The sequence below is a fragment of the Argentina anserina genome, chromosome 7 (assembly GCF_933775445.1).
Source record: "Argentina anserina chromosome 7, drPotAnse1.1, whole genome shotgun sequence".
Classification (NCBI taxonomy): Eukaryota; Viridiplantae; Streptophyta; class Magnoliopsida; order Rosales; family Rosaceae; genus Argentina; species Argentina anserina.
In genome coordinates this window covers 8,000,851-8,027,540 of record NC_065878.1, presented here as the reverse complement: position 1 = coordinate 8,027,540, position 26,690 = coordinate 8,000,851, and the positions used below count along the sequence as shown (strand labels likewise).

The 26,690-nt window shown below is 38.0% G+C and overlaps 2 protein-coding genes across 2 annotated transcripts in view; both read right to left on the bottom strand.

Moving 5' to 3' along the window:
- LOC126802949 (uncharacterized) overlaps positions 1-26,690 on the bottom strand; it is a 358,993-nt gene that overhangs the window by 127,972 nt on the left and 204,331 nt on the right. The window lies entirely within an intron of this gene.
- LOC126802924 (glucosamine inositolphosphorylceramide transferase 1) lies at positions 17,024-22,622 on the bottom strand. Its single transcript, XM_050530642.1, has 4 exons — positions 22,042-22,622; positions 21,478-21,600; positions 19,068-19,235; positions 17,024-18,953 (listed from the first exon to the last, which is right to left on the bottom strand). Exons 1-4 carry the CDS (start codon positions 22,429-22,431, stop codon positions 17,271-17,273), a joined length of 2,364 nt encoding a protein of 787 aa, XP_050386599.1. The 5' UTR covers positions 22,432-22,622; the 3' UTR covers positions 17,024-17,270.

Here is a 26,690-nt window from a genome sequence, read left to right as displayed (position 1 = left end):
TGCGTCACCCTCCGACAACCGCACATAGTGTTCACGCACCACCATAGGCAACCGGCGTGGTGCTCACGCTCCACCACAGGCAGGCATGCGTAGAATTCCAATTTCCACATCTCCCTCGAAGACATCTCTCCAATTGACTCCATGAAGCACTGTAGTGATAAATTCGCCATTCTTTATTGTTGACGTCGTACCAAAGCAATCGAAGCCGCTGGCATTTCCGCTCGGCTTTACACTGTAGGCTCTTGATGACTTACACTTGGGGCTCTAGAATGTCCTGCCACTCTCGATGCGCTTACTACTAGAGCTAGATGGGTTTCGCTTTTCTTCTGCAAGAGGATCAATGGGAAAAGGAATTGAACTGGCTTAAAATCTCAAATAAATAAGCTTAGGTCCATTACCTTCGACCTATCCCTCTTATCCGCTTGAAAGACTACTTATTTTGCTAAAGAACTAGCAAGAGCAGGAGTAGAACTGAGTGCTTCAGGGTATGAAAGAAAGCTTTGACGCTCTCAACCTGGTTTGGATCGTGGATTTGGAGGAAAAACTATGCGTTTCTGGATCTGCGTGCTCCATGGTTAGAACCTCTAAAGGGTGGTGCTCACTTGCCAACATAGGCAGCCGTGCATGACCCTGCTTGCGGCCACCAAAGCCACCCATCTTTCCACCTGCATCAACCTACGGCCTAACACCCTTTCTCCACCACCCCACTTTCGCCCACGCGCCACCCTAGTTGCCTCTATCCAACCTTCATCAAATCACAAACATTCAACACCAAAAATGTAGATCAAAAGGTGTAGAACACAACCATACCTATAGCTATTTGTAAACCGGCCAGATTGCCGCCGCAAGAAACCGGATCAGAGATTGAAGATCGGAGGTGAACCAGCTCGATCCGAGATTCACCGCCAGTGGAATCGCGCCTAGAAGGAGGAGGGAAGGCTTGCCAGTGACGTCGAGTTCGCCGGTGCCGCAGCTGTGCTCCAACAGTGGTGGCTGAGATGCAGCGCAGGGTGGGTCGCTGCTACCACCGATCGACGTGGCTCGGCCATCCGGTTCCAACGACACCAGAGGCATCGAGCACGGCAGCCGTATGAGAGAGATCGCCGGAGGGAGAGGATCGGTTGAGAGGGAACTCGGGTCCGGGTCGGGTTCCATTTTTTTTGTTTTCTGATTTTATGTTTCCAAAAGGTCCTTTTATAGTCTTCTAAAATCGGAAACCAAACTTGTGTTGGTAACAACTTTCACATACGGCATCTGATTAAGGTGTTCCTGTGTCCACGAATTCGTATCGGCAAGCATTACAACTATCGTGAATGAAGTTTTTTAGAGATGAGCGATGTGTCAAAAGTCAACTCTTGAGTCACTGAAACGTAACGTTTTTCAACCTTAAATTTCGGAAATCAGGTTTATTTCGCAAGATATCGACGAGAAGGTGTAAAATGTGATTTTACTCGAATTACCAAGCTTAATAATTTACAAGAAATTATACAAATTTAAACTAAAAAATTCGTGTTATTACATTAGCAGACCAACAAGTAAGTTTTTCTTAAAGTTGCTGCTTTTCAACATATATATATAAATTATCGGGCGCTATTAGCGTTCTTCATGTCTCATTTCCAGCCTTTCTTATAATGCCGATGAGACCAAAGAAGGATATGATTCCCCTCTTGGTCAACGATTTTCGTGTGACAGCCCAAGGGAAGAAATCGATTTCGTATGGTCGCCTAAGTGCACCGTTGTTTTAGGTGCGATCATGAGAATCACCGATATGCATCGATTATTTTGTGACCATATTAATCACAACACCTTCTAATTCCGGTTACATACTTGAATAGTTTTGATTATTCGAAACTTAAACAACACTCGTTTCTTGTGGATGCGTCGCCATCGCGACTGTTATTTGAATATTTGATTTTTCATAAACTCATGTCTATAAATGATAATCTCAAGGTCTACGTACTCATTTATTTTAGTTGCAAAATTCATTACTCTGAAGTAGCACTATTTGCTGACAAAAGATCCCAAAAATAGCAAATTATATAGGACACCTTGATGCATGCTTCACATCCAAGAAACACAAGCAATTTTTGGCACATGTACTGATATCTATTTAGGGAACTTTCGAGATGGAAACGTAACATTCTTCCATTCTCAAGTGAGTAAATTTTTTTAGCCTTAGGCTAAGGCTCCGCCCGATCCGATATACAAGATTTTGTTGTTACGAACTTTTGATTAATCAATTTATTTTGACTATGTATTCTGCTTACTATTTGTCAAGTATGATGTTGGCATTGCCATGTTTCTTCTCAACTTTAGCTTAAGTCGTCTATTAGAATTGGAAACTTGTTTGTGTTGTATTAAAGATTGGCATATTCAATAAAATTTCTCGTATTGCTTGTTTACAAGATGATCTCATGAGAATTTTGTTTGCCTTACACCAAGAATGAATTGTCAACGCTTACAACTCGTTGTGGTTCTTAAATTAACCGTTTTTGGGTTACATGGGACCCCAATAGTACTACATTGTGAATTTGGCACTTAACATTTGGAAAACGAATCTCGGAATGTCAATAGTACTACATCGTTATGATCTCTGGCATTTTCGGCACGTTTCCAGGACGTTTTACCGACGTTTCCGGCCGTCTTGGTCGCCCTTCGATTCATTTCCGGCAGCACTGCCCGGTTCCTGCCAGCGTTTCCAATCGAATATAAAGTCCGGCCTCCTAACTGGCCAGATTGCGGCCGCCGGTGGCCGATTTTCTGGTCATCGGCGCCACTGGTTTTCGTCGACTTTTTTGGCGATTCTTCGCTGTTTTCTCGTTGTTTTTCACTTTTTCCGACTTATTTCCAACATTTCTTTGTTGAAGCATTTTCCTTCCAAAGTGTCATTTGGTTTTGAGTTATTTGGACATGGTTTGTCGGTTGTTTTTCCGGTTTTTTCCAAATCGTTTCATAACTCAAACGATTTTATTCTTGGTGACCACCCACACCAATTGGATGATTTTTACCACCCTAATTGTTTGGTATTCAATTACTCCAATACCATGTTTTTCCAACTCTTAAGTTGAAAAATGTAGTTTTATTATTCTGTGATACACTCGATGGGATTGCACTTTGTTCAGATCTCTCCTTTTACAATATCCTACAGCGTATTGTCTTTATTTTGAGAATGTCCCGTAGTGAAATCAAGTGTCTTGCTGATTGCAAAACCAACCACACTGTCCTACGGTGGAGGTAGTTGTTTTACGGATCTCGAGCGGAGATTGTGTTTTATATCTTCGTGTCTTGCTAAGTTTTAAAAGGCCATACATGCCAATGATACATTTTCATCTTGATATTAGTGTTGAGAATGGAGAGGAATAAATCTGTCAAATTTCGTTGACAGTAACTTTATAAGGTTCGGCAATAGCTTTGTTAGTATGCATACATATCTTTGCTTGCCTGTAACAGTAGCTTTTATGTAACCTGCTATTCCATGAATCATAGGTTCAGTTTTTACTGACTTATCGACTTTGACATGATTATTTTAGTGACCAAGGACGAGATACATTGAGAAAACATCACAATGGAGTTTTGTGAAAATGCCTTACGGCTCATTGTCGGAGCTTTAGTGACTTGTACGTCACATGACCTATGAGAAGCATCTTCATCATAACCTAATCAAATGGGTTACCATATGGTAACATTCAAGTTTATGATCAAACCATTCTTTTGTCCTATTTTGGACGTGGCTATGCATGCAGCCACTTAATTTTCAATTAAGTAGCTAGGTTTGATCATGAGATGCCAACCCGTGGCTTCCTCTGATCATATATCATATGTATCACTCATATGTTTGATATATATACTGCCACGAAACAGTATGTTCTTCATGCATGGATGTGAGTTTCAAAACGTACATGACTCCAAAATGTGGGAGGCCCCAAGTCGTCAATTGCAAACAATGTGACGCACCAAAATTTTCCTCGATGCTTCATTGATAATTCTCAATGCCGTTACTCGTTCTATAAAGCTTATTTAGCTACAGGAGAACAACCCTCCTATGCTAAAGAGAAATAAACAAATATTTCATTCTTACAACGTATCTATGGTGATAATTTGTGGACCTATATATCGAACCGTATGCGAACATTTTTCGGTATTTTTATGTATAGGTTAAGAGCATCGACGCGTTGGTCACACGTCGCTTTGCTATCCACATGGAATGCTGCATTTGCTAAGTTTTTAGCTAAGTTCAGCAAACTAAGGGTTCACCACCCTTCCATCCTCTCTAAATCATTTCGATTAGATACCATTGGAGAGTTCACCTTCAAGCCTTTTGATGATTTTGTTTTTCATATCTACTAGGATCGTGGTTGAACATATTGTTCCTCATGTTCATTCACTGAACGATCTAGCAGAGACTCGGCCTTGGTTATGGGTACGAACTTACCGGTCTTTGCATGGGGATATGTAATGATGTTGCATGCAGCGACACTTGGTTACTGAATACGATCCCAACGTTCTTTTTCACTAACCACCTACTTGGTTAAGTTGCGTATGTGCCTCTATTTTAGCATCTCAATTGGGTCTACATGAGACGTTTAAGTATTTTGGTTGGTTATGAATCACCAACCCTTGCCCGCTATTTCCAATCTACAACTGTGGATCTCTATCATGCGGTATTAGAAGACGGCCACTTTGATGAGATATACTTCCCGTCGTTAGAGGGATATATGAAATGCTCTCATTCCGATTTTAACGCCAAGAATTGACGTGGTGTGGCACTATGTCTCATTAAGATCCCGCACTACTCAATTTGAGCAACAGTGCAATGCATTATCGTCCTCCAAAAAGTCAAAGATTTGATGCCCAATGACTTTAGTGATATTGCGAAAGTGATGAGATCGCACATAAATGATGTGTTGTGCCGGTAAGGTTAGAGCTCTTGAAATATGGGAGAATTTCATATCACCTAGTCCTAGCACCGTTGGCACCATCCCTGACAATGGGAAGGAAGCCGGCGATGGCACTATCGTTGTGGTGTTGTGGCACCCGTGGTATTGTACCACCAAACAAGGGTGACAAACGCAAAGATTGACTAGTAAACCATAAAGAAGCGAGGTGCGAATGCACAAATATTTCGCCCATCATCAAGAGATATTTTTTGAACATGTCGATCAACCAAGTTTTTGTGGGACGCTACAGACTCGTTTTGTTGATGTTAGAGAACAAAACAAATCTCTCAATTGATTGTATAAGCGCGCGCCTGTGTTTAATGGATTGATCTCCCATGATTGATGATGTATTCTCTTATGCTCTTTGTAGCGACGCTAAATTCTGAACAGTAAAATTTAAAAATTTAGAATGCTAACACTCTACGATAATCTCAATGTAATTGAAATTACAATACAAAGTTTAAATAACAAACTCAATTACAACTTGAATCCAAACGCACTGTTTACATTTAAGTATATAATTACAGTTGTAGGATTCACTCAAGTCTCACAAAACTAAAGAACTGAATCAAACAACACGTTGTTGACAGCTACTCGACTCACCAACTGCAACTACATACAATCTACGGTACTACCCCCTGACCATTGAATGGTACACCAGGATTGCAAGCACAAACCCGGTCAGTTTCACAACTGGTATGAGTAAACTGAAATATAACTACTCAACATATTAACAACAACAATATCATGCAACAACGACAATAGATAATGCATCACATTTCAATCATAGTTAAGTTCTCGACTTAACACCATCATCTCAACAACAATAACACCACGCCCAACTCATATTTACAACACTCTCTTCACCTCTTACTCAAGGTCCAACTCACACCACTAAAACAAGAAAACAATTAGTGAATTTTACAAGAAAGCGTAGTTCATGTTTTCACGTATAACAAGAAGAAAATCACATAAAAGATAAGTGATTCCTGCATAATATCTTAGTTCAGAAATCACTCAACAAATAATAAGATACAAGAGATAAGTAAACAAACAACAAATACAACAAAACACAAACAGAAAGAAAATACGAACTCCGCTCAACACCACTAGCATCGTCCAAGATGATACTCAACAATACGTGCAATATATTAATCCACGCATGATATATATACACACCAAAAACAACACGTACAATATATATCAATCCACGCATGATATATATTGCACCTCAACTAATTCTTTATCACCACAGTGATTATCCGAAGAAAAAATGTTTTAACATAACTCCAAAGTTATAAAATATAAGTACAATATATTAATCAATGCATGATATATGTATAGCAATCCACCAACTCACAACAACAACACACACGGCACCACTATCACAACACACAACCCAACAAACTCACTCACTGAATAAAGAAATGCAAGAAAAAAATAGTGAATTCTGCATGAAAACGTAGTTTAGGAATTCACATCACAAGAAATAAGATAAGAAAAGTGTAATCCCTACAATAAGTTTAGTTCAAGAGATTACACAGCACACATGAACAAGTAGTGATTCCTGTAGAATAGCGTAGTTCAGGAAATCACTTAACAAACAAATAAATCTAAGAAATAAGAATCCTACATCACAACCATTTAACATAGTCCATAACCATTAACCCTTTTAAAAACCATAACAATAAAATCATGTTTTACTTACCCATGGACCGTTAACGATCAAGTCCATATATTTTGAAAACAAAACATATTTTTCAAGATTTAGTAAGTTAATGGTCCTGAGACTATGTCAAAACCCTCACTACCATAAAACAACTCACTTTTAACATGACCCTCCTATCCAACAACTCTTCAAACTATTTTACTAAAATTTCATTTTTACTTACCGTGAACCATTCACGATGAAGTCCATATATTTTCAAAATATATATTTTTAGAACGATTTTAAGGTTGATGGATCAAGAACCACGCTAACAGTCACATCATCACTAACATCACGATATTTCACAACAATGTCAAACATCCACAAACAATTCAATTTTCGCCCCTTAGGCTGCACCAATGCAAATTACACGCTCTCATTAATTTTGCCAAAAAGACCGCCACTTAAGGTAAAACACTTTGACACTCACCACATGCCACTTTGACGGAACCACACAAGTACAACAACAATAATATTCAACCAATAACTCACAAACCCATTGCATTATCACACAACACACCACTACTCACACCACTGCATTCAAACATAAATAATACCGGGAGGTACCTTTTCTTCCCTTCTAGCCAAACAGAACACACATATACTTCAACTATATAATTATCCTCCACAAACCTCCAATTTACTTAGAGGTGCATTTTATTCCCTCTCAGTCTCATCCTCCACAATCAATATAATCTAACGAAATTGCACAATATATATTTCACAAATATAACGTCACCATATATATTCAATGATAATATATGCATATCTCTTTACCATTTAGATATACATATATATATATATCACAAATATATTCACAATCTCGAAATAAATAAAGGCAAGCATTAAACTTAAATAACAAGCATAAGTAATTTGGTCACCACCAAGGGTGACGTTGTAAAAGGTGAGGTTTACTCACTTTATACCCGCAAACAACTTTTCCAATCCTTAAGTGAGTGAACTCACGTGCTTCTAAAAATACTTAAGTGACAAGAAAATCACTTAATTAAGAATAACCCCAAGATTTAACTACTTTATCCTCAAACTTTTCAAACTCCCAAAGAGCTTGGTGCATCTCTCTCACCAACACCTTCAACCCACTTAAACACAAAGTAAGTCATTTGGCCTCGCCATTAGGACATCTCCTAAATCAAACAATAAATGAAAATAACAACAAGCTTCCACACACTACCCATGAACAACGTGAGTCCTCACCTCACTCTCCACAGACATAAGCTACCATAAGTAGTAACACTTAAGAATCGGCAAGCAAACCCACCTTTCTCACAACTCCTAACTCCACAAACATATAACACCACCAAATAAAATAAAGGAAATCAAACCCAACTGCACACATAGCCAACCGCAAACCACACCAAAACCACCTAAAAGAACTTAATACAGTGGCACAGCCACTGTCAACAACTCACCCCCACAAACCCTCAAACTCTTCAAACCCTCACCCTCAAAAACACCCAACCAGCCCTACAATTTTTGTGAATGAAGTTTTCTAAAACGAGCGACAGATTAAAAGTCAACTCTTGAGTCGAATGAATTCAATTGAATAACGACTTATTGGTTCACGAAACCAATTCCTACTTCAAATCAAGGCTATTTAAAGACGTGAAACAAGATTATAACCACTTTATTCATTCAATTAAACTCCAAGAATTATAAGAAATGGAAACGAATATTCGGGTTATTACACTCTTATTTCATTGGAAAGTATCAACGATGAGCAACTTGACCGAATTGGAAAGAATCAATACAGATTGAACTAGACTTGTTATATTAGTCTTTGTTCGTAAGTGTAATGAGAATGATAAAGTTATGCGATATTTGCAGGACTTATTGATAGAGCGCGCTAAGACGTCTATAACAAACACTGTAAAATGTTATCGTTAGTATAGAATAAACAGGGATCGTTCAGTCCGGGGAATTGAAGGGATCTCTAAACTTTTAGTGTTAACAAATAATTGGAGGTTTGAGATTGATTATTACCAACTAAAATAAAACATAAATTACTATTTACGTGATCGACTTCTCTTTAACAAACTAAACTAAATTTACCAATGTACCATATAATTATAAGTTTGGTTCTATCAAGCATTCTAATTCATCTGATTACATACTTTTAGACACCAATACAATTACAACCTAGGGGAACATCTAATCATGAAAGATTTCTATTGACGTTTAGGTTGACTTAGGGCCTCACCTAAATTCCATGCAATCAAGTTTAACAACACTTAGGGTAGAAATCAAACAAGATTGCATTTAAGCACCAAATCCTTGTTGGAGACATGCTTCACGGTGGTGTCACACACCATGGGATACATGTAAATTTCCAGAATTTCTCACTTTAATTAACACAAACCGAACTTAGGGCATGATTCAATTTGTGTCAATATAGATTATGAAGATAGCATTCAAATACAATCTTAGGGACTGCATTCAAGCACTCAATTCGTATGCACATATCTGAAAATTATCTAAGAGCAAGTAAAACAAGAGTAGAACACAACAATAGAAATACAAATTTCAATAATTATAAGAACATAGATTCGACATAGTCTCAAAAACATATCAAATACGATCTGAAAATTTTGAAACAAATACAAAACAAATACTTCCACATAAACAACAAACTACAATCTTCATAGATAAAAAATTGTAGATTAACATAAATAAACGAAGCCATAGAGATGAGTTGCGAGAATCACACGTTGTAGGAACCTTAGAGGTACGGCTACAATAGGTGAACCTTGGTGGAGACGATGATGGTTTTGGGATAGACGGTTTCGCTGATTTGTGAGGGAAGTTTATGGTGGTGTTTTGATAGAGTTTCAACTCTTGAATGCTAAGGAGAAGTGATGATTTTTCTGTGTGAATGATGTGCTATTTATAGAAGAGTTTTGACTCCTTGATTATTATAGCTTGGACTTTTTCTCCTCAATTTTCGGGTTGTCTCCTTCTTTCTCTCTAGCATTATCTCTTTTTGTTTACTTAATCCCTCCTTTATCTCTTCTTTTTTTTCTCTTTTTTCTTTCACTTATTTTTGTCATTGGAATGTGCAATCTCCTTTGATCAATTCCTTTTTTTCTCCATTAATATGGTTGTCTTCTTCTTTCTCTCTTGCATTATCTCTTTTTGTTTACTTAATCCTTCCTTTTTTTCTCTTTTTTTATTTCACTTATTTTTGTCATTAGTCTGTGCAATCTCCTCTAATCAATTCTTTCTTTTTCTCCTTTAATTTGGTTGTCTCCTTCTTTCTCTCTTGCATTATCTTTTTTTGTTTACTTAATCCCTACTTTATCTCTTCATTTTTTCTCTCTCTTAAGTGTACATGGCTCCCTCTCCTTAATCTTCTCCTTAATTGCATGATGTTTGCTGCATGAAATTCTCTTCTCCCCTTATTTTCCTCCTTTTCTTTGAGTTTTCATCTATTTTTTCCTTCATTCTAACTACACAATCTCATCTTTAAAATCTGAAAATAATGAAAGACAAGCATAAAGACAAGATAATTCATATAAACTTGTCCTAATCTAAACAAATATTGTCTTAAAAAAACATATGCGATAGATAAGCTCAATTAGATTAGGAAAGTTTTCATTTCACAACAGGGAACTTTCTCGATCAAGTAAGTTACTAGAATAGGAAAGTACGATTAGGAAAATTACAGAATAAGAGTTTCAGTTCAAGTAGGACTTTCCCAAATGGTACGTTTCCTAGTCTATAAAGGATTCCTAATGCAAGTAGGATTCTCAATATATCGCCAATCCAATAGAAACGTCGAAAGATGAAGACTCCTAATCCAACTAGGTTTCTTAGTCCAACAAGGATTTTCTAGACCATTTCTGCGTTGTTTAAGCACAAAAATGCCATCAATGCCACCAAAGACTCCTACTACGACTCAATGACTTGAAATTACAACAATAAAAGCTAAACAAAGTACAAATGGAGTAAAAACATGTTCAGAACGTCGCACAAAGTGCTCCTATCACTTATGGCGCAATATTTGTCTCATTATCCTAGTATTGCCTAGGATGAATTATATTCTCTCGTAATGGACATAATTGTTTTCCACTACTTGATCAGTAGTAGTGTCCATGAAAACTGATTTGTAGCATATGATATTGGTCATAGCATATCTGTAAAGGGATCTTCACACATATATGAAAGTGCTTGAATGACCTGAATTACTTAATTAAATGCCTCTAGGCCACGGAGAGCTTATGCAGTTAGATTGCGATGTTCAAGAGAACGTAGTACAATCGGTTGTAAGAACTCATACTCATACTCATACGTGTTCACAAGGTTCTAAAAAACGCTAGGCGTTAATTGGGCGGACAGCTAAAAACCAGCGCCCAGAAGCTTAATCGGGGATTAATCAGGGATTAATTGGGGATTAATTGGCCCAAACTTTGGGCGGCCAAGGGTCTCCGGGCGCCTAGGCGCTGCCTAGGCGGCCCTAGGCGGCGAGTTTTAGAACACTGCATGTTCATATGAAAGCCCATTTTGGACTCTCTATTCTGTCCAAGTTAAGATGATTAAGAGATTCAATCAGTTAAAGATTTATACATGTAAGTTTTATTGGGACACTATTGCTTTCATTATGATGTGATTAACTATGTGCCTATGCATCGTCATTGGACTTGCATTGTTCTTTTGACATGGGTTTAGTTCTACACTTAGTGAACCAACACAAATCCTATCCACACCAACGCCACCAGCAGCTCCAGCAACATCAACGTACGCCTTGGTGTAGCAGTCGACACTGGCAGCATAGAGGATGTGTACGGTTCCGTCTCGGACCAAAGTTAGTCATTCATTGGTCCATTCCCCCATTCCTTTATGAAAGACAAATTGAATGTGACAAATCAGAATTTTTCCAGTTTCGTGGGCCAACTTCAACAAGACCTACATGACAGCTCGTTCGTTGAAATATGGTGAATTTGGTACCGTTGGAAACGTCTATGTGTCAATTTTCAGGGACACCAACCATTTATTCATAGCTATCGTATTGAGTGAATTATGGCCATTTTAGAAAAGTAGAACAGTTCTGTTCGGGAATTTGCAAGTCAGACAACTTCGACAGAGCACAGTGAACTGTTCCGGTCAAATAGGTTGTGAACTTTATGTCACTGGAAAGCCTCGGGTTTCTACTTTCTAAAATATTTTCCGGTTTGCTGATATCTATTGTGATGAAGAAGTTATGGTTATCTAAGTGAGTGAAGGTCATTCCATGCGAGAATTTGATTTTCATTACAAACTCTTGTTTTGAGTTGTTATGCATTCTTGTTTCCTAAGACCTATGTTTGGCTAATTATAGGATGTATGGGTACATTAATGATTAATCATTAGCCTAAGACTACTTTAGATAAGCATGCTATGAACGTTGTATATGTTGTTCTTCGTACTCCATGATTATGGGACTAATCAGGGAGAGTTATTTCGTAGACTTCAAGGGTATTCTACCTCACATGATGCTATCAAATGTAGACGATGCGTTGTGCTCTTTTTCTTCTTCGATCAAGCTTTTGTTTTTCACCCAAGAGGTTTTTATTTTGCTTGACAAGGTTTTTACAGATGCAACGTTATGTACACCATGCAACCTAGGCATGCGACATAAGGGGGAGTGTTACGGGAGAATTATTATTCTACCCAGTGTTCTAAAAAGTGGTCTAGGCGGCGCTTAGGCGCTAGGAGGTCACTCACCGCCGCGCTTTTTGCCTTGGAGGCCATCTGTGGTGTTTTGTGAATTAGGCGGCCGCCTAAGCGGTCTAGGCGGCCATATTCAGTCATAGGCGGTCTAGGTAGTCAACCATCATTTGACATTAAAAAACAACTAAAAGAGGGCGTATCTCTCACTCTTTGTCTCTTTTCTGAAAACTAAATCTCATCAGCAGAAGAAGAGGAAAAAATATGAATACTGAAAGAGTTATGGAATAATTTGGAGAGAAAGAACTTGAGATTTTGTATTATTTCATTTGTTTCATTATTTATCTTTTCTTCAAATATTTTTATGAACTTTTTACTTAAGTTATTCCGAATTTAGACTATTTTAAATATTTTTAAAATTACTATTAAACATCATTATATATTTTTAATCATTAAAATAGTTTAAATATATGTATAAAAATAAATAAATATTTAATAATTCGATGACCATCTTTACTACCGCATCAGGCCTATTCATGCTGCATCAGTGGCTCAGTGCAACCAAAACTAAAGAACAGCCGGTCTATGGGGATTTTTCCCTTTCAGTTTTTGAGCTCCATTCTCCCAAACTCTGTTAGATCATTTTTGTTCGATGCAGACACGAGTAAGCATATAAGCATGGCTGAGAGGGAAATGGAAATTGAAATGGTCGATACCTGTGGGGAGACCGAGACCGATGAAGAAGAAGGAGATTAAGCGAGCAAATTGGGTGGAGATCAGAAGCAAATGGAGAAATAGACAGAATAAGGAGGTCGGGGATGAAGATAGTGCTTGTCAGGAAGGTGGAGATGGAGATTGTGAATGTGGAGAAGACGGTTGTTCAGTAAATTATAGTACAGATGATGAAGATGGAGATGTAATTGCTGATTTTTCAAAAGTTTTTTAGTCACTGTACCATGGTCTGATACCAAGCAATTTTCTCAGCTAGCCTTCTTGAGCAACCTGGCATATGTGATACCACTGATCAAGGTATGTTAATGTCTTAACTATGCTCATAAATGTTAGCGTGAGTTAAGAGATGGAATAGCTTTGTTGGAAGAGCTGGTAAAGCATGAGCATGTTACTCATAGTGGTGTTAACAACTAGGTTTAATCATTAGGATTAGTGCTAACAACAGTGCAATATTCTCCAATCTTTCCTATAAATAGATAGCTTAGCCTTGTATCAATTTACTCAATAATCAATACAAATCTCAATATTCAACTTGGTTTCAGAGCCAATTTCTTCCTTTTTTCTAGGTTTGGGTTCGTGTTCTTACCTCTTGCAAGAGCTCGACGCCTTCCAGTCGGAATCATCCACAGGAGCTCGCCTTCCTCGCATCCCCGTCAGGAGGAGTCTTTCTCTTCATCACCCAGCGCCTCTCTCTGCCTCTGCCTCCAAGCCACATCGAGATCACCACCGCCGGCGCACCACATCAAGCTCTCCACCGCACCAAGGTCCGGCTCCACCGCGCCGCCCGAGCTTTCCTCTTTACCTTTTTTTTCAATCGGAGGTTTGGGAGAAGAAGAGGCGGAAATGGGGTGTTTTTTCAGCCCTAAAATACCCGGTTTGATTTAACCCGGCAGATCTGATCCGACCCGGCTCAAATTTGATAGATTCATATCAGTTTTTTGGTGTTTCCGTTGTATAATCCCTGATTTTTAATTTGCCTTTCAAATGGTTTTTGGAGACGAAGTTGAGAGTTTTCATAACAATGATGTTCCGAAATTTGAAGTATCTGTCAAGAGTTCTGACAGTGGTTCATTTGGAGGAACCAAACTCAATGGGACTAATTTCTGTAAATGGAAGAGAATTATGGCAGCTCATCTTCGAGGAATGCACAAGATGTGGCATGTAACCGGAGTAACTAAAGCTCCTAGTGCTGATGATATTGTTGCCTACACTAAGTGGGACGACGATGATGGTCTTGTAATGTCAGTCTTGTGGAAAGCTATGAATGAAGAGATAGTTGATCTGGTGGAGTCATGTGACACTACGCAAGCAATATGGAGGGCACTAGAAGGCTTATATACTAATGGCTCTGATTTTATACATGTTCATGAGTTAATGTGCACAGCTTTGGCGATGCAATAGGATGGGCAACCGGTGGCGCAATATTTCACTAAACTCAAAAATATTTGAGCTGAGATTGATGTGAAACGTCCTTGCATGATCAAGAATCACGAGGATATTGTCTAGTACCAACAAGAAAAGGAGCTTGAGCGCGTTCATCATTTCCTGAAGGTCTTGATCCAAAGCATAACAGTGCGAAAGGGGAATTGCTCAGAAAGACCGAACCCCCTAGCCTGATTACATCTTTTACATATATCCAGAAGGATGAGTCTCACCAGGAGAGTCTTCATCAGACACAAGTCGAAGTTTGCAGCCTTACTATTCGTGCTAGCTCTTCGGCACCACCCCTTCAGCCGGCACCTCCAATTCCACTTCATCAGCGAGGACCGCCTCTAGGCTTCGGGAATCAGCCCCGCCATCCTTGCTCTTATTGTCATGATACTAACCATGCTCGGGCCACCTGTTGGAAGCTGTATCCACACCTTAGGCCTAACCGGCCTAACTATCGTCCCAAGGCGAAAACAGCTATTCAATTCATCCACGAACCAGATATCTATGGTTTAGTTGGACATGACCATCACACAGCAGGAGGAGCAATACCTACCGCCTCCATAGTTGTTCGTGGTAAAATTGATATGGCTTTAAATATTTCTAACTTTGTTGGTTTTGATACATGGATTATTGATTCTGGTGCGTTTGATCATATGACTTATGACCAATCTTATTTTACCATATTGTCACCTCCACCAGTACCCTATGTTACCAATGCTAATGGTGAGGTCTTCGCCGTATTAATGAAAGGGTCAGTTCGTATTACTCCCACAATAGAGCTTCACAATGTGCTCTATGTACCTGTTTTATCTCATCATTTGATATATGTTCCCCAATTGAACACTAACGCTCAGTGTTCTGTGGCATTTTTTCATATGTATGTGATATTTCAGGATCTTCTCACCGGGGAGTTAATTTGTCAGGGGTATCTGTTCCCCAACCATAATATGAGATTTAAAAAAAACTAAAAGATGCCGCAACTCTCACTCTTTGTCTATTTTCTGAAAACATCTCATCAAGCAGAAGAATAGGAAAGAAATATGAATATTAAGTTTGAGTCTGATACTAAAGGAGTTGGGGAATAATTTGGAGAGAAAGAACTTGAGATTTTGTATTATTTCATTTGTTTCATTATTTATCTTTTTTTTCAAATATTTTTTTATGCACTTTCTACTTAAGTTTTTGTGAATTTAGATTATTTTAAGTATTTTTAAAATTAATATTAAACATCATTATAATTTTTAATCATTAAAATAGTTTAAATATATGTATAAAAATAAATAAATATTTAATAATTCGAAACCGCTTAGATGTCGCCTAACCGTTTAGACGCTAGGCCTGCATACCGCCTAACCGTCTAGACGTTAGGAGGTGGTTGTCCGCCTGCATACCGCCTAACGCTTTTTAGAACCTTGATTCTACCCTTGTGTGTCTTAGCCTATTTATGTTTTCTTATCGGAGTAGATTATGCTTTATGTAATAGATATGAATCAATAAAGAGTTACTTTCTGTTTTATTATCCTGCATCACACATATAATATTATATTTCTATATTGTAGTCAAATAGTGCTAGAACTAATCAACTAGTCGTAACTTCGAAAGACATTTATTGGTTTCTATCCTGGTGTCCTTCATATATACTTATAAAGTTGGCTCATTAACTGATAAAAAGAATAGAGTCAATTGCAATCTATGTAATTCTCTAAAAAATTTATCGACATAGACAGTTCTTAAGAACTTATCCAAAAAACAATAATAATAATAATAATAACCATTATAAACAAAATAAGCTATGTAGCTTCGAAGACCACCATAAACTAATGTTTGTTGTTGTGTGTATAATGCTCAAAGCCAGTCATTATTTTGATACCTCAAAATCACAGACAAGTCTATATACTCTTTGTTTTATTAACTCTCATCATTTTATCATAACCAATTATTTAGTCATAAAAATAACTATTTAGTTAGTATCTTTCTAGCGGCCAGTGTGACCAATCTTCAATTTAGGGTACGCAACTAATGTCGTAGGCCCGAATCGGCAGAATAAAATATTTCTGGGTTTATCCGTAAACCTAATTGGTTCCTTCCAATTACGTAAATCAATTGTTCAAACCGCACTCAAAAGTAGGGCATTTCCCATTGTTAAGCTATAATTGTAAACCACGATCGAATCTATGGAAGGATTGCTAGCTTTATACATTCCATTTAGTCTCAACTCTTGGAATAATTTTTTTCACCTTGGTGAGCGAAAACCTACTTCTATATCACTCGAATTGGCGGATATTTCTATCAAAATTCTTTTGAAGAGTTACATATTTGCTTTGCATTTGCATTTCTAGATTGTCCGCTTGTTTAGACTTGTTTTGTTTTTTCTTTTCAGACTTTAGTTTGTTTAATAAACGCGTTTTTGCGCATATTTTGGTTTGCTTAGGTTTAACTTGCATCTAATGTGGCTTGTCATCTCTTGTGTTTTGGCCCTTGTGGTCATTATGGCGTTTTAATTCATTCTCCTCAAAAAAAAAACACTACATTAAAGAAAAGATAATTATAAAACTAGGTGCAAAACACCGAAACAAAAACCCACTTTCGATCAATTTCCAGCAAAATGAGAAACGCAAAACAATGTACATCTTACTACTCGAAAACAGAAATCTATGGATAGAACTAGTTCCCCAACACAGAATTCACAAGGGGGGAGGGCCAGGAGTATTAAATCAAAATCATTTAAGATTTACTAGAATAAAGAGAGAAGGATCGACAAACTAAGGGCTCGCAAGTAACTAGCTAATTTACCTCCCTAGCTATACATCCCAGCCATCCTTCCGCCCATCGAATTCCCACTTGCGTCCAACCAAAGTTCCATACATCTCAGAAAATTTTACCAGGCAGTTGCTCCTCTTGTTGTAATGAACTTGTGTATTTCGGCTAATAGCAGCACCAGATAACTTTGACGTATCTATCGCCCATGCTGGCCTCACATATTCCACATTCTGAGATGAGCTTGCATTTGCATACAGGTAATTCATAAGCACGTCCTCGCAGTTGAAAGACTTGTCTACAAAATCTCTCCCTGGGCTAGCTTTTTCACTCCAATACCTCTCAAAAGCAACTTGGCTATCAAGGAAAGCTGCCCCCGTGAGAATCATATTATAGCCTTTATGACTCCGAGCATACTTCTCACCTCTGTACTTTAATGGGCTTCCATCAATGAGCCGGGGGTAGAAACCCACAATACGATCGGGATGTTGACGCCATATCCGGAATCCTCTCTCAATATCATTGCAAGTCATCATAATGTCGTCATCAAGCTCCAGAACAGCTCGAGTCTTTATCAAAGAATCCAACTTGAATCGGTTATTCAGGGAGTTCTGCTTCTCTACTCTGATCCTAACTGGCACCGCTGAGTCAAAATCACTCACTTCAGGAGGTATTCCCTTGTTCCACACCACAACGATTTCTCTTACAGATGAACATCTAGAATAGTGTTTCACATACATTTTCAAATTCCAGAGACGGGCATCATAAGTCATTGTTAATAATGTGAACTGTGAGTAGTGACCTTTTATAGGGTAAGCCTCTTCTGCACCACTACCCCCATAGATATATTTAACCCCTGTGCACATAGCTGCCACTCCAAATGCCAAATATATAGCAAGAACTAGTCTTCCAGCACATGTATTAGGGTTAATCCTGCCTCTGAGGTATGAAACTGCTCTGTTCAAGCGGCTGCAAAAACGTCTCAGTTTGGATGAACAGAAATATGACCTTTCACAAGCCAACAATGCATCACTTCTCTTACCCGAGTTGCGAGTGCACCAATTGAGAGGAATCATGCACTTTACAGCTCCAAGTAGTACACCTAGTAATAAGACAAGTACAGCGACCATGGCAACTGAAGCAATACCAACAATAAACCTATGTTCAGAATCTCCAGAAGGTATGCGGTCTCCATCCATGACTGCAATCCAACCACCAGTATTTAGTTGTTGCACATCGAGATGATGGAAGCGAACACCATTCCAAGCATTGCGACCCTTAGTTGGCTCTGGTAGGCTCAACGGGACTTCAATTTCCTTATATTCATCTTTGGTAAGAACTTCCACCTTAAAGGTGCGAACACGTTTCCCATACGTTTCAGCACAGTCTTGACCAAAGCGATAGAGATTTCCGTTGTAGAAAAATGGTCTGCCACCATTTCGAGCCCCAAAGCTCCTGTCACCATTATATATTGGGTTCTTCTTATGTGGCTTCCAAGGACCCAGAGGCGAGCTACTGTACCAGATTTCCAACTGTCCATTCTTTGTGGTGCCAAATCCACTGTGGTCTGAACCGAAAAGCCAATAGGCTCCATCATAATTGATAAGGAATGAGTCAACAAGAGGCTTTTTCAAGATCACCTTTTCTAGAGTCCATTGCAAGGGAAAGCTGAGGGCTCGATACAGACGAACTTCGCCATTAGTGCTGCTCTCAGGCATCATATATATCTATAAGAGATAGCAAAGGATAAGAATCTGCATTAGGATAAAAATTTGGATGACAGATGCCTTCTGGATTAAGTTAATTTAATTAGTTTGGATGTAAAAGAAATGTGATCTTACTTGGCCAAGGTAATTAAAAACATATGGATAAGATAGATGCCACTCTTCATCCAAGGCAATGCCTAATTGCTGCCATGTTGCTCCTTTATCAGAACTCTTTGAAACCCCAATATCTCCTTGCATGGTAATTGAATTTTTGGTTTCATAGAACAAGTACAAAGTATCTCTCTGAAAAACAAGACCAAACTAATTGAGTTAAACAATTTAAAGCAAAATAACAACAGTCAGCACCTAAAGACATGCAATTACAACTTGCAGACACAATAAAGAGTTACATATGCAAGTGTAAGTGCATATATGTACTTGTTGTCAAAAAAAAAAGTGCATATATGTACTGATATGTGTCCATGCATGCGACACACGGAAACGTAAGGCATAACTCCAGCTGAGTATGAAGCTATAGACACACGTCGAGGGTGAAAAGAGAGCAGGCAGTCTCCAAAGTTCACCAACAGGTATATATATAAGTGAACAAAGGATCAAGAGTTCAATCTCTAATAAAATTCATTTTGTTATTAATCCCAGCGGATATTACTGTCTTCTTAGTTTAGGCATTGATATTTTCAAGCAACCATTTTAGAAAAATACGATAAAAGCTGGTCATGCCACCCCAACTCTGCATCCATCATATCTAATGGCCATAGTGTCACTTTTCAAAATATGTGGCGAACACGATAGTCTCATTAAAATTGTACCAGGTCAGTTCAAATTACTTAATAACTTTTGTCCAAACCATCTTCCAGAAAGATGGTTCACGCCAAAACAAATGCCAAAAAAAAAAATTTAAATAAAGACTTCCACTACTGCTAAAAGACATTGAATTCAAGTGAAGTTTGAAATATAAAAAAATATATCACAAGCCATCTATGATGATGAACTATTTGACAACTCAAAATGGTTACTCCCTTTCAGTAACATGAGAACTACTTTGGTATAGGCCGATATAGCACTAAGGCAACTAAGCTAATAGTCTTAGCAGCAGAGGGGATCCCTGACTAAAAACTACAACTAGAATCCTTATAATATCAAAATATAAAGTTCCATTTATATAAACCATATGGTACAGCAACATAGAGTCAAGTAAATGCCACAACCAACACAACCTATTTACTAAAACATATGCCAACTTTTTATGACTAGCCATCATCGAACTAAAGGGATACCAAATAGCCACTAATTTATTCCTATTATCCTATGGAAATACATCAGCATTGTAAATGGCAAGAGACAGAAGCTCAATCAATATACAAACTAGGAAAATCAAATGGAGCATGAATGACGTTTGATACTGGAAAATCAATGATAAGCCAAATCCATAACGCATTTCTACACAAGAAACAGCACTACAAAACCGCTACATCTCCAAAAAAAAATTGTACAATAAGAGGAATCTAATAAGGGCCTTTTGGAATGAAAGTAAAATGGGTAATGCTTACTACATACACACTGGTAACACCAATATTGTAAAAGATGATTTGTTTAAAGAATAGATAAGTTCAGGAGCACCTCCATAACTCTACACATAAGACTCCACTATGTTACTTTCTTGAAAAGAAACACCGCATGTCGATCTTATCAGCCATACTGACATCAATTTTATCCAAAGTAGCCATGAGGTAGAATAATTAATTAACAGAAAGATCTGACTACTATTTCATTGTATGTATATTAACAAAGAGTATTAAAATAAAGAAGATTGTGCCCTGATCCCATTTTCGACATGGCGGGTAAAATCTACAAAGAAAAAAATCCAATCCTAGAACTACATTATAAAACCAACAACAGTTTTATATACTCCCAAAAGCTCCAAACTTGTATTAAGACCTCCCTCAAGTTGCATTACAAATTAGAACCCACGCTACTGATCATCAGAACAATGGGGTAGGATGTAACTCAGACCTCTTTCACGAAAACTGGGTTCCTTGCAGCCTAGTAAATTTGATGCAATCAATATAAAATATGGAGCTGAAGCTCAGTCGAAACAGCCAACAGACAACAGTGGATCAGTCTATAGGCCGTTACATATAGAAGAACATAATTTCAATTAAATAAGGTAGCAACTACACTACGCAGAGCTAATTTATCATTCTCTTGCCTGAACCCACTTGCACCTATTACTACTACTTATACAGCTTTACACATACAAATAGCAGAACAGTCACGACATGTCTTTTTCAGCTGTCACCAATAAGTTCACAAGTTTTTAACAGAGCCATAATAATAACCTCAAGTTATAACGATCTAGTCCTCAAGGCTAAGAACATACACTACCCTGATGTTCACCTTACTTGCAACAGTAGAACCTTCGTTTAAGTTCTGAAAATCATTGGGGAATTTAGTTTACCCACATCTATTTGTTTTATCACACCGCAACAGCCGATAAATTCCAGCAAAAACAAATCATTGTTACCTGAACATAAAGGAAAGGATCCGCAACAAAATTGCTTGGGAAACCTGAATCAGAAAGTGAAGCACAAGTCACAACGGGATTTGCCACGGGCCACGCTGCACTCTTGTCTCTCCATATATTCGTCTGCATCAAAATTCGAACCAATATACAAAACAATTACCACCCAAAATCAAATACATAATCTAAATCCATAATCAACAGACCAAAAAAAAAAATAGAAGACTTACTATCCAAAATCAATACTAAAACACACCCATCCAAGAAAAGCAAACGTCCACCAGCAAAGTGTGAACTTTTGCCCCAAATTCAAGGACACATACCAATACAAGACATTTACAATCTCAACACCACACTTTCATCACAGCAACTCACGCACCCAACATAAACAATCCAAGCCAAACCCACTACCACCTTTGACAAAAACAAAAAACAATCTTAAAATGAGAAAAACGAAAGTTCAAAACAGTAGCCACAATCACAAGAACAGAGGACACAGACCCAACAGTGAAAAACTAAACACAAAAAATAGTGTAAAAAACAAGAAAGGGAAAGTCATGTATTTACAGCTTCAATGGGCTTGAGGTGAAACGGAGAGTCACCAAAGAAAACACCAACAGACCAAGACCCTTCATTGTCCTCCTGACACCCAAGCGCGGCAGCCGTAGACCCCCGAGCGTAATAATAGGGGGTGAAAGCGAACCAGACATAAAGCGTTGCCGCTGATCCGAACAACACGAAACAACCGAAGAAGAAGACAAACCCCGAAGACATGAGACACCTCCATTTACACCTACACTTGAGGCTCATGTTGCAACACCCTCCACTCCTACTATTGCTGTTATTACAGTTGTTGTTGTTGTTATTATTGTTATGATGATGATGACTGGTACCATTGCTCGCTGCAGCACCATTGCCACCGACCCCGCCGCCGCCAACGCCGGGACTGAAACCCATCAGAGCCCGCCAAACGCCTCTCAACCCAAACGGCGCCGTATGGCCGCCGGCATTCAGGATTCGATGGGGATTTTGTGTCGGGGATTGAGGCTGGTTAGGTATTTTGGGGGGGGGGGGTGAGATTGTTGGGAAAGGAAGAGAGGAAAGGTGACGGAGAAGAGAGAGAGAGAGAGAGAGAGAGAGCGTTAGGAGAATAATAGGAAGTGAAACTATATAATATAAAAAAGAAAAGGTGATATGAGAGAGCGTGGAGGTGTATCAATGTGGCTAAGTGGTATATATAGCGAGAAGGCAATAGAGGAGTAGTTCGGCTGCTCTGCTCTCGCACTTTACCCCACCACTATATTGTCATATTTTTCAAGAGCAAATGCACCGCAACGGTCTAATTACGGCAAAATCAAAATATGAGATTTTGTCTCTAAATAAACACATATATTTAACTCATAATAGTGTTGGAATTTTGCGTAATTTTTGCCCATATATGTCTTTTGCTTTTCTCATGCATTAGCCACACCAGTTCCATCTTCTACCCTCTCTTTCTCCACCGCATGATCATAGTTTGTTTAGGTTTTCTTTCTCCTTAGCCGTTGCTTTCTTGTGTAATTATAGTAGTCGTACTCGGAGTTTCGACGAATGAAAAATGTAACTCTATGATTTTTTCTTTTTATTATCAATTCAATCTTTATGTATTTCATTATCTTATTCTTTTTATTTCTGTTTTGTTTTGATAATTAGTTTATGTGTGTGTTTTATCTTACGTTATTATATAATGTTTTAGCTATTTGACTCATGCTTGTTTATTGTTTTTAAATCTTGATTCTTGTCTTTCATTCACATGTACCTTGTTTGTGTTTGGACTGAGTTGGTTAACATAAATAGATAGGAGAATCATAAATTGCATGTTAATATTGGGTATTCGGCCGCATCGGCTATACTTTTTATATTAATATGTTCAATTTTATATTCTTCGTGCTTAATTATTTATATAATTATTGGGCTGCTACGGATGTTTTTATATGAAATATTCTGTATATCTTGGTTGTGTCGGCTGATAGTTAGGAGAGTTTAGAAGGATTTGTCTAAGGGACTACTATTTTGCAATCCTTATTGTAAAATAGAAGCAGATACCTCGGTCTTGACTTCGACTATGGAGACCTAAAATTAATCTAGATACAAATTGCTGGAAAAAAATTATAAAAAGGAAATAAAAAGAGGGAGAAGTCTTGTTTACTAATAGTAGCTCACCTAAGAGATTCAACATTAAAATAGTTATAGTTCTAGCTAGTTTTAGTAATTTCACACATTTCATTGCTACTTTATTTTTTAGGGAGAGAATAGAATGTGTTCATATTATTTCATATTTATTCTTCGTTAATATAAACTCTGCGTCAATGTTGATTGTTGAAAAAAGAGCATTTGCATTATGTATGAGCCCCATAGCCTTGTCGTTGAAGCTAGTTTCTGTTTTCTGTTTTTAGCAGTACCAAAAAAATGTTGATTGTTGAAAACAACCGCAATCTCAAAATATAATACAAATTTGACTTTGGTTATTCATAAAATTAATGGTTCGTGGAGGTGCCTCCCTCCCTCCTCCCCCCCCCCCCCCCCCCCCCCCCAAGTGGTTCGTGGAGGTGCTAAACTAGGAATAACATCTTCTCGCCCCAGGTAAACAGAAAACTGTCTTGCCCACTCGAAAGAGGGAATTGACGTTATACAAATCCAACTTGTCTAACGTAGTACTGCAAGTCATGATCAGGTGATCAGGTATCTGTATTGACGTTTAAGTTCAAACCAACTTTAGAGGTTTAATCCAACTTTTTCTTCTTTGGCTCAGAGGTTTAATCCAACTTGTCTAACATATAACTACAAGTCGCATCCCATTCTTCCATAGCAGTAACAACAATTAATGGCGTGTGCTATTGTTTTGTAAGTGGAAAAATTTCACATACGGGCAGGATAGATTTTTTTTTTCCTATAAAAGTATATAAGCCAACATACATCTATATGATCATCTTACTTTAAGTATCCGTTCAATAATGGATTATATATCATTCTTTATCTAGACTAATTTATACTAATTAGAACAAGATACATCGGAAGATTACAGAGAGTAATTCTCCTACAACACTCCCCCTTGTATTGCGATCCTAATATGTCATGGTGCAATACTGTTGCCTCGATAAAAAGCTTGTCAAGCAAAACAAAAACCTCTTGGGTAAAATAAAAACTTGGTCATAGGAAAAAAGAGTACAACGCACCAACTACAATTGAAGATAACATGTGGTATAGACTCCCCCTGAAGTATGCAAAACAATTTCCCTTGATCGGTAACTCAATCTTGGAGTTTAGATAGATAGCGTATACAAACGATCTTCACATTCTTCAAAAGTAGCAATGAGTCAATGATTTAAATATCAAATCTCGCCAAACATTCTTAAATCAAACATGTACATTTATCCGTACATAGATCAAGAAAGAGAATTGCATAACAACAAAAAACAAGAGTTTGTAATGAAAAACAGATTCATGTGTGGCATGACCTTCACACACTTAAACAATCATAACTTCTTCGATACAATATGTATGGATAAACAGTAAAACGTTCTGGAAAATAGACTCAGTTCGCAACCTAGTTCGTTCTGAGTTGATCACAAAGCTCTGTCGAAGTTGACTCAGTTGCAGGTTCCCAACAAATCCATCATATTTTACTAAAACAGCTATAACTTACTCAATATAATAGATATTGTAAATGGTGGGTATTCATGGAAAGTAAACACATAGAGTTTTCCAATGGTATCCAATTCACCATTTTCCAACAAGTGAGCTGCCATATAGGTCCCATGGAAGTTGACCTACGAATGTGGACATATTATGACATCGCTTCATTAAAATGTCTTTTGTGTTAGGATATAGGATTTTACGTCATAAACATGCTGTGATCAAGCATTGACATGTGTGTGGCCACAATCAGCCATCATTTGGCCTTATGAGTTTAAACCGAATGAGATGTGAGTCATGTATATTACAACAAGTACATGTAAACACATATTGTACTTAAATATGGAGAGTTTCATCTCTTAAGACTTATCATCGCGCATAAGGTGGAAACACGACTTTTATGACTTTGATTGATTCATGGAATACTTGTAGGCATTGGTTTAACGTCTTTGTTGCTTTTAGCCGACTGATGAACAACATCATCAATAATGGTCATCACTTTCGAGACCTAGTATTTTCAAGATCTTTTCATTCCTAAGGTACAACTGCATGCAATATTGCATATCCCCAGACAGTTATGGGTAAATTACTTACGCGTAATTAGGGCCCTAGCTATAAGCTTTAACTGCTTAATTATTGCTCATGCTCATCCATTCATGCATAATGAACATGGGGTTACGGGGATGTCCAATCCCAGCTATTAAATAAAAAGTCTTCGAAGTGAATTCTCCTGCATTGTCAGGGTGGTGAGTTATGCGTTTTGAGAAAGGAGCTTGAGAAAGTAGCATTTGGATCTTAGTTCATCAAGAGTCCATTACACTTCATTTTACTATCCCTACATTAATCAAATTATCGCACTCCGTGGTCTGGAAGCACTTGAATTAGGTGAAAACCAATCCATTCAGGATCTTTATCTACATCTCTTAACTTACTCCTAACATAGATGATATGTGACAACGAGCATTCAGAATCCAATGCCACCGGCCTCACTGCCGGAACCGGCCGGAAAGGTACCGAACCAGACGGAAAACTCGCTAGATGTGAGTGACCAATTGTGTCGAGCGGTTCACCATGTTTCAGGTGTCAACATGGGCTCAAATTTTGTGAGTAAGTAGCCTTGGATGTTAGGAATCAGTGGCCGTAAGTAGCACCTCAATAGCCTACCCAAAAGTAGGTGAACCGGTCCTCACAATGACAAGTCCGCAATCTGTAAATCCTGAAACTTTAGGCTTTTCAACTTTTGTCATTGTTTGGGTGCTGCATAACACTTAGGTGTTATGGTTTGAGTTTAACAATAATATATGTATCACCACAATATATTTTATCCTCAAAGTGAATCATGATGAGCCAATTTTGGCTTCCATCTTATGTCACATTCTCTTTAGCGTAGGAGGGTGTATGTCACTCCTAAACTTTGTTAAAGAATAGCCTTGGAGATTGAGCACAGTGAATGAATGACCATAAATGGGGCTTATGCACATGATGATGTATAGATTACATCTCCATTATTTTGGAGTAATTTTATTGATCTGTATAACATC